At 43.4% G+C, this 12,173-nt stretch overlaps 1 protein-coding gene across 6 annotated transcripts in view; it reads right to left on the bottom strand.

Moving 5' to 3' along the window:
- Positions 1-12,173, bottom strand: part of DGKZ (diacylglycerol kinase zeta) — a 337,944-nt gene that overhangs the window by 153,912 nt on the left and 171,859 nt on the right. For 3 of the 6 annotated variants that reach the window (XR_012236493.1, XM_073604282.1, XM_073604283.1), the window contains exons 2-3: positions 9,912-10,515; positions 2,819-2,921 (exon numbers count right to left, since the gene is read on the bottom strand). Coding sequence is in view for 5 of the 6 variants with exons in the window: in XM_073604282.1 (XP_073460383.1) it covers positions 2,819-2,921; positions 9,912-10,462 (654 nt within the window). In the remaining variant the exon portion in view is untranslated. The remainder of the gene's footprint in view (positions 1-2,818; positions 2,922-9,911; positions 10,516-12,173) is intronic. The other 3 variants (XM_073604284.1, XM_073604286.1, XM_073604285.1) reach the window with 1 other exon arrangement.

Genomic DNA, 12,173 nt, shown 5'->3' with positions numbered 1-12,173 from the left:
ACTTGGTAGTGCTGCACAATGTCCGTTTACTACTAGTGCCCTAATCCTCTTGTTCCACAGCTCCATTAAAAATTGAGCTAAACCACTCCCCTTGAGCAGCTACACAGTCCATGAGTTGCCTCCAGGACAGCAGCCCCTGAGGTTTGGAATCCTCTAGGGCAGGGCTCAAAATGTCAAGTCCTGAGCTACTAGCCAGGCCTCAAGGGTTACTTGCCACCAGTTGCTCCGCCCAACCCCTACCCTGCCCTACCCCTAATTCCACCCCTAAACACGCCCTCATAAATTATCTCATGAAATGACACTTAAATGTTTTATGCAGAATTAAGTTATAAAAATAAATATTAACAACAACTTTATCTGTGCCTACCAATTCAGCCTGCCTGTGTCCGCCAATGCAGCCCGTGTCCGCCAATGCAGCCAGGATTGGACAGGTGATCTGTGTCTATCAAAATTCCCTGGACAAGGGGGAGGGGCTGTATATGGCGGCGTGCGTCGGAGAACACACAGCTATTGAAATGAAAGCTGTTATGTTCCCTGGCACTCTAATCAACCAGGCGGGGGCGCGTCTCTCTCTTGCCATCCAATCACTGGGAGAACGGCTCCCATACAACCCAGGCTGCCGGCGGTGCTCGCCCCCCCCGGCTCCCAGACAGCCCACACTCGCCAGCCCTCAAAATCCACTCGCAAAATGCGAGCAGGCGAGTGGAATGTTTGAGGGCTGCTCTAGGGGAGAGAGAACATTCCCTCCAGGGCTACAGATTATTAATCTCCTCCACAGCCACTAACTGGACACTCCTCTCCAGAAATTGGGCAGGATGTGATAAATATTTAGGCTCGTCATTTATCTCCCTCCCTATTTTCTGGAAGCTTCTTCCAGAGGTAGGGGTGAGGCAACCAAACTCCCAGTCTGTGGAATCCCCGAACAGACTGGAACAATCATTGCTCCTTTGACTACAGAAGGAGCGAAAGCTTAGATTTGCACACTATGAGGGTGCTACATCCACCCCCCCCAACTCCTAAAATTAGGATTGAGAGAGGGGAAAAACTGTAACAACAAATACAGTTTGGACACAGGCACAATTTCATACTTTTGGCTCTGTATGCCACCAGAATAAAATTAAAACTAAACAATCCAAATTAATGTGAAGTGCAGACTTTCAGCTTTAACTCAAGGGGTTGAACATAAATATCAAGAACAAATTTTAGGAACTGCAATCATTTTTATACATAGTCCCCCCATTTTCAGGGGCTCAAATGTAATTGGATAAATTAATATAATCATAAATAAAATGTTCATTTTTAATATTTTGTTGAGAATCTTTTACTGGCAATGACTACCTGAAGTCTGGAACCCATGGACATTACCAAAGACTGGGTTTGCTCCTTTCTAATGCTTTGCCAGGCTCTAACTGTAGCTGTCTTCAGTTGTTCTTTGTTTGTGGGTCTTTCTGTCTTTAGCTTTGCCTTCAGCAAGTGAAATGCATGCTCAATTGGGTTGAGATCAGGTGAATGACTCGGCCATTGCATAATATTCTACTTCTTTTCCTTCAAAAGCTCCTGGGTTGCTTTTGCAATTTTGTTTTGGATCATTGTCCATCTGGACTGTGAAGCGTCGCCCAATCAACTTTGCTGCATTTGGCTGAAACTGGGCTGACAGTTTATCTCTAAATACTGCAGAATTCATCCGGCTGCTTCTGTCTTCTGTCACATCATCAATAAACATCCATGACCCAGTGCCACTGGAAGCCATGCATGCCCATGCCATCACACTGCCTCAACCATGTTTTACAAATGACGTTGTGTGTTTTGAATCATGAGCTGTTCCAAGCCTTCTCTACACTTTTTTTTCTTCCCGTCATTCTGGTACAGATTAATCTTAGTTTCATCCTTCCAAAGAATGCTTTTCCAGAACTGGTCTGGCTTTTTTAAGTGTTTTGTGGCAGTCTAATCTGGCTTTTTTATTCTACAGGCTTATGAATGGTTTGCACCTTGGGGTGAACCCTCTGTATTTCCTTCTTTTCTTTATTGTAGACTTTGACAGTGTCATTCACTTGTCTGGGTGTTGTGTATGAGTTTTTCTTTACCATAGAGAGGATCCTGCGATCATCCACCACTGTTGTCTTCTGTGGACGTCCAGGCCTTTTTATGTTGCTGAGCTCACCAGTGCGTGCTTCTTTCCTCAGAATGTACCAAACTGTTGATTTGGCCACTCCTAATGTTGCTGCTATCTCTCTGATGGATTTGTTTTTGAAGCCTTACAATGGCCTGCTTCACTTGCATGGACAGCTCCTTTGAACGTATGATGAAGGTTAGAATCAACTCCAGACCTTTTACCTGCTTAATTGATGAAGAAATAATGAAGAAGTAGCCCACACCTGGCTATAAAACAGCTTTTGATTCAATTGTCCAATTACTTTTTGTCCCTTGAAAAAAGGGGGGTTGGCTATACTTAAGAGCTGTAATTCCTAAAACCTTCCTCAGATTTGGGTGTACATACCCTCAAATTAAACCCGACAGTGAGCAATATCAGGCTATATCCATTATATAAATATAGCTTGAATAGGTTTTGGTAAATACTTGAAAAAAAACTAAAATTGTGCCTGTGTCCAAATACAGTATAAATGGACCTAACTGTATGTGGCAGTCTACATAGCAAGCATCGTTTTTTGTTTATACATTTTATTGACCATAGGCTCAGCTTGTCCAGGTTCCCAAAAGTTGCTGAAAAGAAACCTTACGTATTTTGGAGACAATGAAATACATAGTAAACTGTGACCACACACGAAAGGATCAGGCTGATTTCTAGATATATACTCACACCCCAGTCAACGGTGCTGCGTATTTGCGATTCCTGTGCTTCGGTGTGCAGGACACTGGAGGAAGTTGTGAGGTGCTGGGCTCCAGATTTGGCAATGGCTTTCCTGAAAGAAAACAGTATGCATCTGAGAGTGGGCAGATGACCATTTCATATTCATATGCAGCTCATGAATCTGACAATGCTTCACTGAAATCTTAAGCAGTGCTGTCACCCCACCTGGGTTCTCACTCTTAAAGCAAAAGGGGGAGGGGTTCTGTAGTGCAACTGGGAAGAACTTTGAAGATCTCTGATTGATTGCTCTTTACGTCTTATTTAAAATCCCTGCAGGCTGGTCAGCGAGTAAGTGGTACATTTCCCTAATGGGACAGCCAGCACTATTAAACCCACTCCTAGAGAGCCAAAGGTGTCTTGTACACAACCCATGGGGATGTGCCGCCATGTTGGCTTAAAGTTGAAGTCTGGTCTAAAATATAATCTTAAACCTGCTCCCACCACCTTTCTAAGCCCTATACTAACTAGCTTTTAATACAAATATGTGTATACTTACCTAATCTAAGGGCGCTCTGGTCTGGTCATTGGATCTTGCCAGCAGCCGGCTGCAGGGGAGAGGAGAGAACAGCGACAATGGCTGAAGAGCCTCAGCAGTGACCTCAACCATTGGCTTGCTATAGGGCTTTCATTGTTTGCTATCCCTCCTCTACTCTAAAGCCGGCACTGGGATTCCATCATGTGACCTGACCAGAGAGCCCTTAAAATAGGTACGTATAGACATCTTTCCTTTACAGGGTGGTTAGTATACAGCTTACAATTGGAGGTGGGTACAGGTTTAAGTTCAGAATTTGAGCCACGGATGGCCCTGTAAGCACCCCTCAGCTCAACAAAAGTCATTTTAAAAATCCTTTGAGCCTGATGGAAAACTACCAGCCAAACCGTGACTCCATTCTATCGGATGCAGTCACTGTTCGGCAGCACCATTGCAGTCAGGTGCAGCAGCTGCTGACTATAAAAGCTGGCAGTGAAGGTTGCCCCATCTACACATTATAGTATGGAGAAACAAGACAAAAGCGAGATATACAGTATATGGCTAGCTTTACCAGCATTGCAATTTGCTCATTATTACGGCAGTGTACAATTCTGCCAACAACATTGAGCGGTTATGTGATATTCCTAAAAAAAAAAAATTATATATATATATATATATATATATATATATATATATATATGCACACCCGTTGCAGAGTTTAGGAAGTCACCACGGAAGGATTGGCCATGCTCTAGGGAGAGCATTCTATCCCAAAGACATTAGACAGGTACCCACAGACATTGCCAGGAGAGAACACAATCTAGAGCCAAAATAAACACAGCGCCTACCCCCCCATTAAACACTAGACGATAGGCAATAACAAAGCTAAGTATCTGTTTCTAAGGACAGTTAGGACTGTGCCAAGCAGAGAGAACACAAACAGTATGAAGAAAAAGTCTATAAAGACAATATAAATTATCTTGTGTTTAAATTAGTAATTTGCGCTTCTCAGCTCATAAAAGGTCACACTCTTGTAAGCAGTAGACAGGTGGGTAATATTAAGAAATACGTTAAGTTATATAAAGCAAAACACACATTTACACATTTTAAAAACCTATATCATTATCCAATAAGGAGCATAAAAAAATATTTTTTTTAGCTTTATTTTGCAGTTACAGGACCGCACAATATTTCTTTTTGAATGTGTCTGTAGCGCCTGATGGCAGGTAGTGAAATGACATATACATCAGAGGGGAAATACATTTCTGTTACTTTCTATGAACTGATGTTTGATTTTTTTTCACAGATCATTATGAGTTTTCTAAATAGACAGTACAGCAGAAGTTGATTCCTTTCAGGCTCTCTGTCTCCGATTGAAACTTTGTATGCAGCAATCCAAAGAGCAGGAGACTCTCCAACAACTCTCTTAGGCCCCTTTCACACGGGTTGTCCGATCAGGTCCGCCTGTCAGTTTTTCAGGCGGACCTTATCGGACCCTCCATTCAGGGCTGGTGCAAGGATTTTTGGACACCCTAGGCGAAACCTAATTTTTCTACACCCCCCCCCGGCTCCACCCCTGACCCCACCCCCTTTTCCCCACCCATGTGCACCCCACCTTTTTAATGAAGCGCCCAAAGGCAGTCCACCAGCGCCCATCGAATGCAGCCCCACCAGCGCCCATTGAATGCAGCCTACCAGTGCCCATCAATGAATGTTTGCTTGCTTCCATTTATTGGGGAGTCAGAACACAGACACAGTCCTCCACGGACACTGCCCCTCTGACACTATGTGCAAATGGAGTGGCCACTGCCTGCTGATGCTGAGACTTAGTTGCTTGCTGCAGAGAGAAGAGAGTAGAAACACCAGTGGCCGGGCGCCCTAGGCAGCAGGGCACCCTAGGCAGCTGCCTAGTTTGCCTAGTGGTAGCACCGGCCCTGCCTCCATTCACCCCTAAGGAGCCCTGGATGTCAGCGGACACATGTTCGCTGACACCCACTGATATCCGATCCTGTCCGGCAAATCCAGACGGATGGTGGTCCTATTTTCCATCTGTCTGGTGGATCGGATGAGAACGGACCGCCTGTCCTTTTTAATCCGATCCCATAGAGATCTGGACTCTGACAGGTCCGTCTCAGCACAGTTAGCGAAGACGGACCTCAGCAGAGCTATTCCCGCTGAGCAAGCGGAATCTGTCAAATGGATCCACTCCCTGTGAAAGGGGCCTTAGCTGCGATGTAAATGTAAGCTTAAGCTATTGAGTTCTGCAGACAAAAGTTTTCTTTTTTTTGTTTTCTTTTTAGTAAAGCATATAAAGATAGAGAAGTAAGCATTTAATCTGCTGGCTTGAATATAAAACAAGAAATTATTCAGTTGCAGTATTTCATGTTTACTTGACAAGAAAGGTTAAAATATATTTTTTTTAAATGTATTTTATAGTCCTGACAATAATAAATAAGGGAAATGCCAGCAAAACCACTATGCAGTCCATTTAAGGGACAACTCTACTTTGTAAGCCACATACCTAAATACCAACCCTCTTCAGATATCTTCACCATGCAGCTCTCCCTAAAACACATCCTTTACTCAAAAAAAGTCCTAGTACTGCATTGGCACCACTTGCTAATTGCATTCCTATGGACTCAGTTAGATTGCTGAGCTGCTATGAGCACAGCCCCAGCCTTAGCAATGAATGAAGCAAGTGGCGCGCATGCGCAGGACGTGGCCAGGACTTTTTTTGGAAAAAGGCCATACAGTGCTGAGCAGGGCTGTACAGTGAAGAATATATATATATATAGGTACCGTATGTGGCTTACACTGAGAGGGTGAAGGAAACCTTATACAAGTGGTTGGACCCTGCTTATGTAGGCAGGGTCTGGATGGAACCAACCTGTAAAAAGACCGTGATGGGTGGTTTTGGCATAATTAGAGGTGGGATCTGGGGAGGTGAAATGCAGACCATAGGCAAGGTTAACAGTTCCGGGATCGGAGACCATAATGTTGGTATGTACACATGCTATGCTTCTTGCTATAACATACAGCACTTATATTATACTTTACTACTTACCTTCACTCACGCTCTAGAATAAAGTTGCAGTCTATCCTGTAACAGAAATACTGCCTCATTGTCTTCCACATGAGCAATCATTTGAAGAATTACCATAAAAAAAGGCATCTGCTACTGTTTAAACCACTAGACATCATAAAAAATGACCCATCACCCAAGTGTTTGAGTAGTAGATATATATTGCCGTAAATTCATGCAACTAAATCAGTATTTCTGAGGATTCAAAAAAAAAAAAAAATCACTAGGTGTAGGGCCAAAAGGATAGGGATGACCAAGCATCACTGTAGGAATAAAATTAACAACCAGTAAAAAATGCTAAAAACTTTTCAGAAAACAAGACTGATACGTAAACATACACACTAGACCGAGACGTTGATAGCTTGGAGTTGATGGCAGACAACTGACGCGCGGCAAAGTGAGGTCACTGCTGTTTCATCGCTTTAAATAATTAAAGTGTTGCTACAGTCAAAACATGGAAATGAGATGACAAATTCAACATTGCTCGCTGACCTTAAGCTTTTTCCTGATTGCTCTAGCTATGGTGTTGAGATTAAAACCACATCCATAGATACCCTGTACCAGATAACGTTGAGTGTCCTTTTCCATTATCTCAGCAGTATGGCTCTGATTTACTAATGAATTTAAAGACAAGAACCTTTTTTTCACCTTTGGATACAATATGGAAGGATTAGAACCTCTGTGAGGGTCTACCGATCGACTTTGGGTCGACCGCCCTGTTGGAAAAAAGCTGCTTGACCAGTGCTGTAGGCTATAGACTGCAGCGTTGATCAGTGTATTCTGTATCCTTGAATGTGTGGATGGGGGAATCGAGTCAATTTTTTTTTTTGTTCAACCTGCTAGTTGAACCAAAAAAAAAAAAACTGACTTCAGTCTTTGGGAGATTTTTTTTTCAAACAAGACAGACAAAAACAAAAACAAAAAAAAAACAATTGCCAGTGTTACCTATCCTCCTACTCTATCTAAGGAAAGTTTGTGTTTTAGATATATTTTGAAAGAAACTTTTCCTACAACAATTAAGACCTCCATGATTAAGTTGCTTAGTGGGGCAAAGCACTTCAGAGAGAGGGAATGTGAAGGATGGTCTACAAGGTGTGTCTAAGTTTGGTGAATAGTCCGATATCTCAACGGCAACATGGGCCAGGTGCACACGCATGCACATGGCTATCCAGAAACACACTGAGAAGTGCCACCTAGCATGAAGTACACTTGACCGTAAACCCGCTGTGGGCAGTTGAACGTAGTCAGTGTGGGAGGTAGGCTCAAAGTGCAATGGAGCAACAAGTGAACATCATTTTCTGCTACGAATTGGGGAAAACTGCGACAGACGCATGAAATGTTGGTGCAAGTGTATGGGATGGAAGCTGTGAGCAGAAAATGTGTTTACGACTGGTTCAAACGCTTTCGCGACAAGAAGGAAATGATTGAGAATGAGCCACGTTCAGGTCAGCTATCGACAAGCAGAATCCCAAACACGATCAAGCAAGTGCGAAAAATGCTGGCACAAGAACAGCAACTGACTCTATGATTGATTGTGGAGGAATTTGCAGAGGAATTGGGCATTAGCAAGGACACTGTGCACGCCATCATCCGAAAAAAATGTGAGTAAGTGGAAGATCTGTTCCTGGTTTGTGCCGCACAAGCTGACAGACTGTCAGTGCTGGGCTCAGCCCTTCCTTCTCTGAGCTGGCCGCTCAGCTGTCGGCTAATTGCCAGCTCCTATCTCTCCACAGTGACTCACCTGTTGATGATATCCTGCTCGTCAGTCCTGCCTACTTAAGCCGCCCAGATGATCTCTGCCTTCGCCTTGGTCACATCTCTAGAGACGCTCTCCTGTGTTCCTGTTAGGCTTAATGTACATGGGGCGTTTTTACCACCTCTCCTGAACGATTTAACTTGACAGAAAATAACCCACATTTAAAATGTCCATTTTGCCACGTTTACATGCCGCGTTTGCTTTTAGAAGCATTTGAAAATTTTTAAATTTATTTCTCAAAATAGCCAAAAATGAAAAACGCCTGTAAACGAAATGCGGCTAAACGCGAGTTACCGCGTTTGAACTTTTTTTTTGCCTTCAAAGAAAAGCCTATGAAAGCTACTGCCTAAAAACGACATTAAACAAGCCTGTGTACATGTACACATAAGATAACATTGGATGAGTTCAGGGGCAGCTGAAAAAAGCATCCAACTGACTCTGAACGTCCGTTTACCAGCAGCAGTGTACATGAGGTCTTAAAGACTTGCTTGGCTGACATTCCTTCTGGCTCCAGATCCTGCTTGCTGTTCTACTACGCTCCTCTCTGGCTCCCTGACGTTTTGGCTTGTCTGACTATCCATTCCGGTTCCTGAACTCTGGCTATGTTTTGGCTACGTTTACTCTGTTTACCTTTTTTTAATTATTATTATTATTAAACAAGCGTGATTTAATTGTACTTCTGTCTCAGTCTGATTCATGGTTTCTGACACAGATGAACAGAAAGCAAAAACGGATGGAAACCTCTGGAGATTTCATTACCACAGGATCCATCCTTTCTGTGAACCGTCGTTACAGGGGATGAGACCTGGTGCTACCAGTTCGATCTGGAATCCAAGCGGCAATGGATGGAATGGTCTGCCCCCCGACCCAAAAATGAGGCGCCTGCAAAAGTCCGAAGTCATGATGATGTCGGCAGCAATCCAAGAAAGTGTGACAGCATTTCTGCGATTGATTCCTAAAGAGGCTTTTGCTGACAGTTTCCAGAAGCTTTTTGAACGTTGCCACAAGTGTGCTGTGAAGGATGGTGATAATTTTGAAGGCCAATAAAAGGTAATTTTTTTTGCATTTTCAGTTTTGTTTGTTTTCTGATAACATTCACCAAACTTTTTAGACACACCTCGTATATTCCAGTGACATGCAATAAAGCAAGTTTGTAGTAAAGATTGATGTGGATGAGCAACTTTCTATTTGACTGAGAAGAAATTTAGAGGCTTCCGAAGTTGACCTCTTAGTCATAGTCTATCATACTGACATTCAGGTTTTAAAGCTGAACTCTGAAAATCTATCCCTGCAATTGGAGAGCTTCTACTGCCTTTTGCAGCTCTCTGCTTCAAAGCCGTAAAGTGGGAAAAACCTCCTTGTGGCTCATCACACAGCTACCCTAATGTAGAAAACACCACCACTAGGATGTTTCTCACAGCCACCTATCAGATTCAAGCTAGCCTTGGAAATGTGAATGGTAATGGAGGAAGCAAAGCTAAAGCTGCACAGCACATGCATCAGGAAGTGCACTCCTACTTCCCTTTCCCTGACCCTGTTAGATGGTCTGTGTGCTGTGGCGCAGTTTATTAAAGAGAATTCAGATGAAGGTTAATTGAATGAATTTTCTCATTTTAGCCTAGCTGCAGTATGATGCTAGCTTATACACAAGTTTTCCTATAAATATTAAAAAAATGTATATTAGATACACACTTATCCCCCCCACCCCACCTTTACTCAGTCCTGTGCGTACAGTTTTCCGTGGTCGGTGGTGGAAGAAGAAGAAAGCTCACACATCTCCTCAGTACTTTTACTGGCAGAGGTACTGGAGATAATGCTATCCTGATCAGTTCCTTCCTCTGACACGTCTTCCATTTCCTCCTCCTCTTCCTCCTCCGATTCCCCTTCTCTCATGTCTGCAGCTTTCTTTATTGGGATGAGGCTGGCCAACAACATAGAAGGCCCCAAAAGCTGATGATCAATGGAGTTCAATTTCCCCCCACGTCTCCTCTGAACAGCAAAACGAGGACTGAGGCCCGGAGTGGTGGTACTTGACCTCCTTCTCCCATCTCTCTTCCCTCCACGCCCCGATGTCATCAAACAAGGAGAGAGAGGCTGTGTTTGAGTAACTGAACATCGTCGTTGCATAGAAAGAGAGGAAGACGGCAGACCAACACTGGATCTGCGTCGTGCTTTTCCGGTGGTAATGACCACATTGCACCGCCGCAAAGCTGGCGGGCAAGACGTCTCTGAGGGTGGAGGAGCAACTTTTTTTCTGAAATGCCTTTTAAAAAATGCGTCCATTGTGCCCTCGATGAAGAGGGGGTTAGGTGGAGTGTGGTCAGCAGAGGAAGGGGCTGTTGGTGTAGAAACCATCATGTTAAAATGCAGCAAAGCTTCAAACATCATCTTTATTAGTTCAGAAATACAGAAAAACCTAACCAAGTGGAATTAAAGGGCAGATCCACTTCAGACTATCAAGTAGGTATCAGTGAAGGGAAGGCAGTCAGTGTAATTTTCAATGAAACCAGTTTTCCAGTCTTGTTCCTTAGACCAACTCCAGTTTTGCATAAAAAAGCGTTTCTCAACTTTTTTTTTTTAACATGGAGAAACCCTTAAAATAAATTTCAGTTCTCAAGGAACCCTTGTCTATAATTGCTATATCAACTCATGGTGCATTAGTGTGGTGGTCAGTGGGAAGAATGCCTATTACACCGGTGGTCAGTGGAAGCAATGTTCCCCATACAAAATTGTTAAAAAAGATAATTAATATTAGTGGTTACATATCTGAAGGAGGAACCCTAGAACTCCACTGAACCCTGGCCGAGAAAGGCTGGTTTAAACCAAACACAAAAAGTCAGCTTTTCTTTAATATCCACCACATCTCAAACCCAACAGACTCCCTGTTTTGTGCCTGTCGTCAGTTAACCCAGTCCCTGGATGTACAATATCAAGCTATTCCCTAGGTTCACAGTAAATAAAAGCTGCAGAGAACAGGGCCAAGTCATTATGTGACACCATTTTCTAGAACAGTGGTCTCCAAGCTGCTTGCCTTTAACCGGCCCTTGGGGTAGTGTTCCTATCACTGATACAAGACACTATTCCTCCCACTGACACCAGCGATGGGGCACTATTCCTACCACTGACACCAATGATTGTGCACCATTTCTCCCATTGACACTAACGATTGGGCACTATTCCTCCCACTTACACCAAAAATGGGGTATTATTCTTCCTACTGACACAAATGATGGGGTACTATTCTTCACACTGACACCAACGTTGCGGTACCATTCCTCACACGGATACCAGTGATTGGGCATTATTCCTCCCACTGACATCAACATCCGGCCCCCTTAAAGTCTGAAGGACTGTAAACTGACCCTTTGTTTAGAAAGTTTGGAGACCCCTGCTCTTGAACATTTAGGACCTGCCCACAGCTGGAGAAAAAAGAGAAAGAAGACCACTAAGGTCACACAATGGATCTATCATGGAAATAGAATATCATAGGACCAAAAGAGGCATAAAGCAAAGCAGGTCCATGGGTCATCCAAAATAAAAAAAGAAAAATAGAAATCTGTAGCACTGGAATTAAAACATGCTTCTAATGAAAGTCAAATGCAGAAAAACAAAGCCAAAGAACACGAGTGCTTATACTGGGCCACGCATTACAAATTAATTTCACGGTTTATGTACAATCTCCTTAGCTTCCAATAATAGCGTGAGGGCCTACAAAATTTATAAAAGAGTACACTTGAAGATGGGCATGTGAGAGATGCAATTACCAAAAATTCAGTTCCACTTTAAAGCCTATCTCCGGGAAAGGACACATGGTGCCTTGCTATGGAGCTGCCCCTACACTGGAAATGTCAAATGCTCCTCTACAGTACCAGAAAAAGCAGTTGTACTGAACTGATCCTCTGCTCTTGCAGCAGCTGAAGCTCTTCTCCACTCCTCTATGCCCTGGCAGTGAAATGTCTCTTGGGGTCCTCACTTCCCATGCAGGCGATGGGAT

This window comes from Aquarana catesbeiana, linkage group LG11 (genome assembly GCF_042186555.1).
Source record: "Aquarana catesbeiana isolate 2022-GZ linkage group LG11, ASM4218655v1, whole genome shotgun sequence".
NCBI lineage: Eukaryota > Metazoa > Chordata > Amphibia > Anura > Ranidae > Aquarana > Aquarana catesbeiana.
Note: the sequence above shows the minus strand (reverse complement) of the source record. Positions and strands in the feature narration are given on the sequence as shown.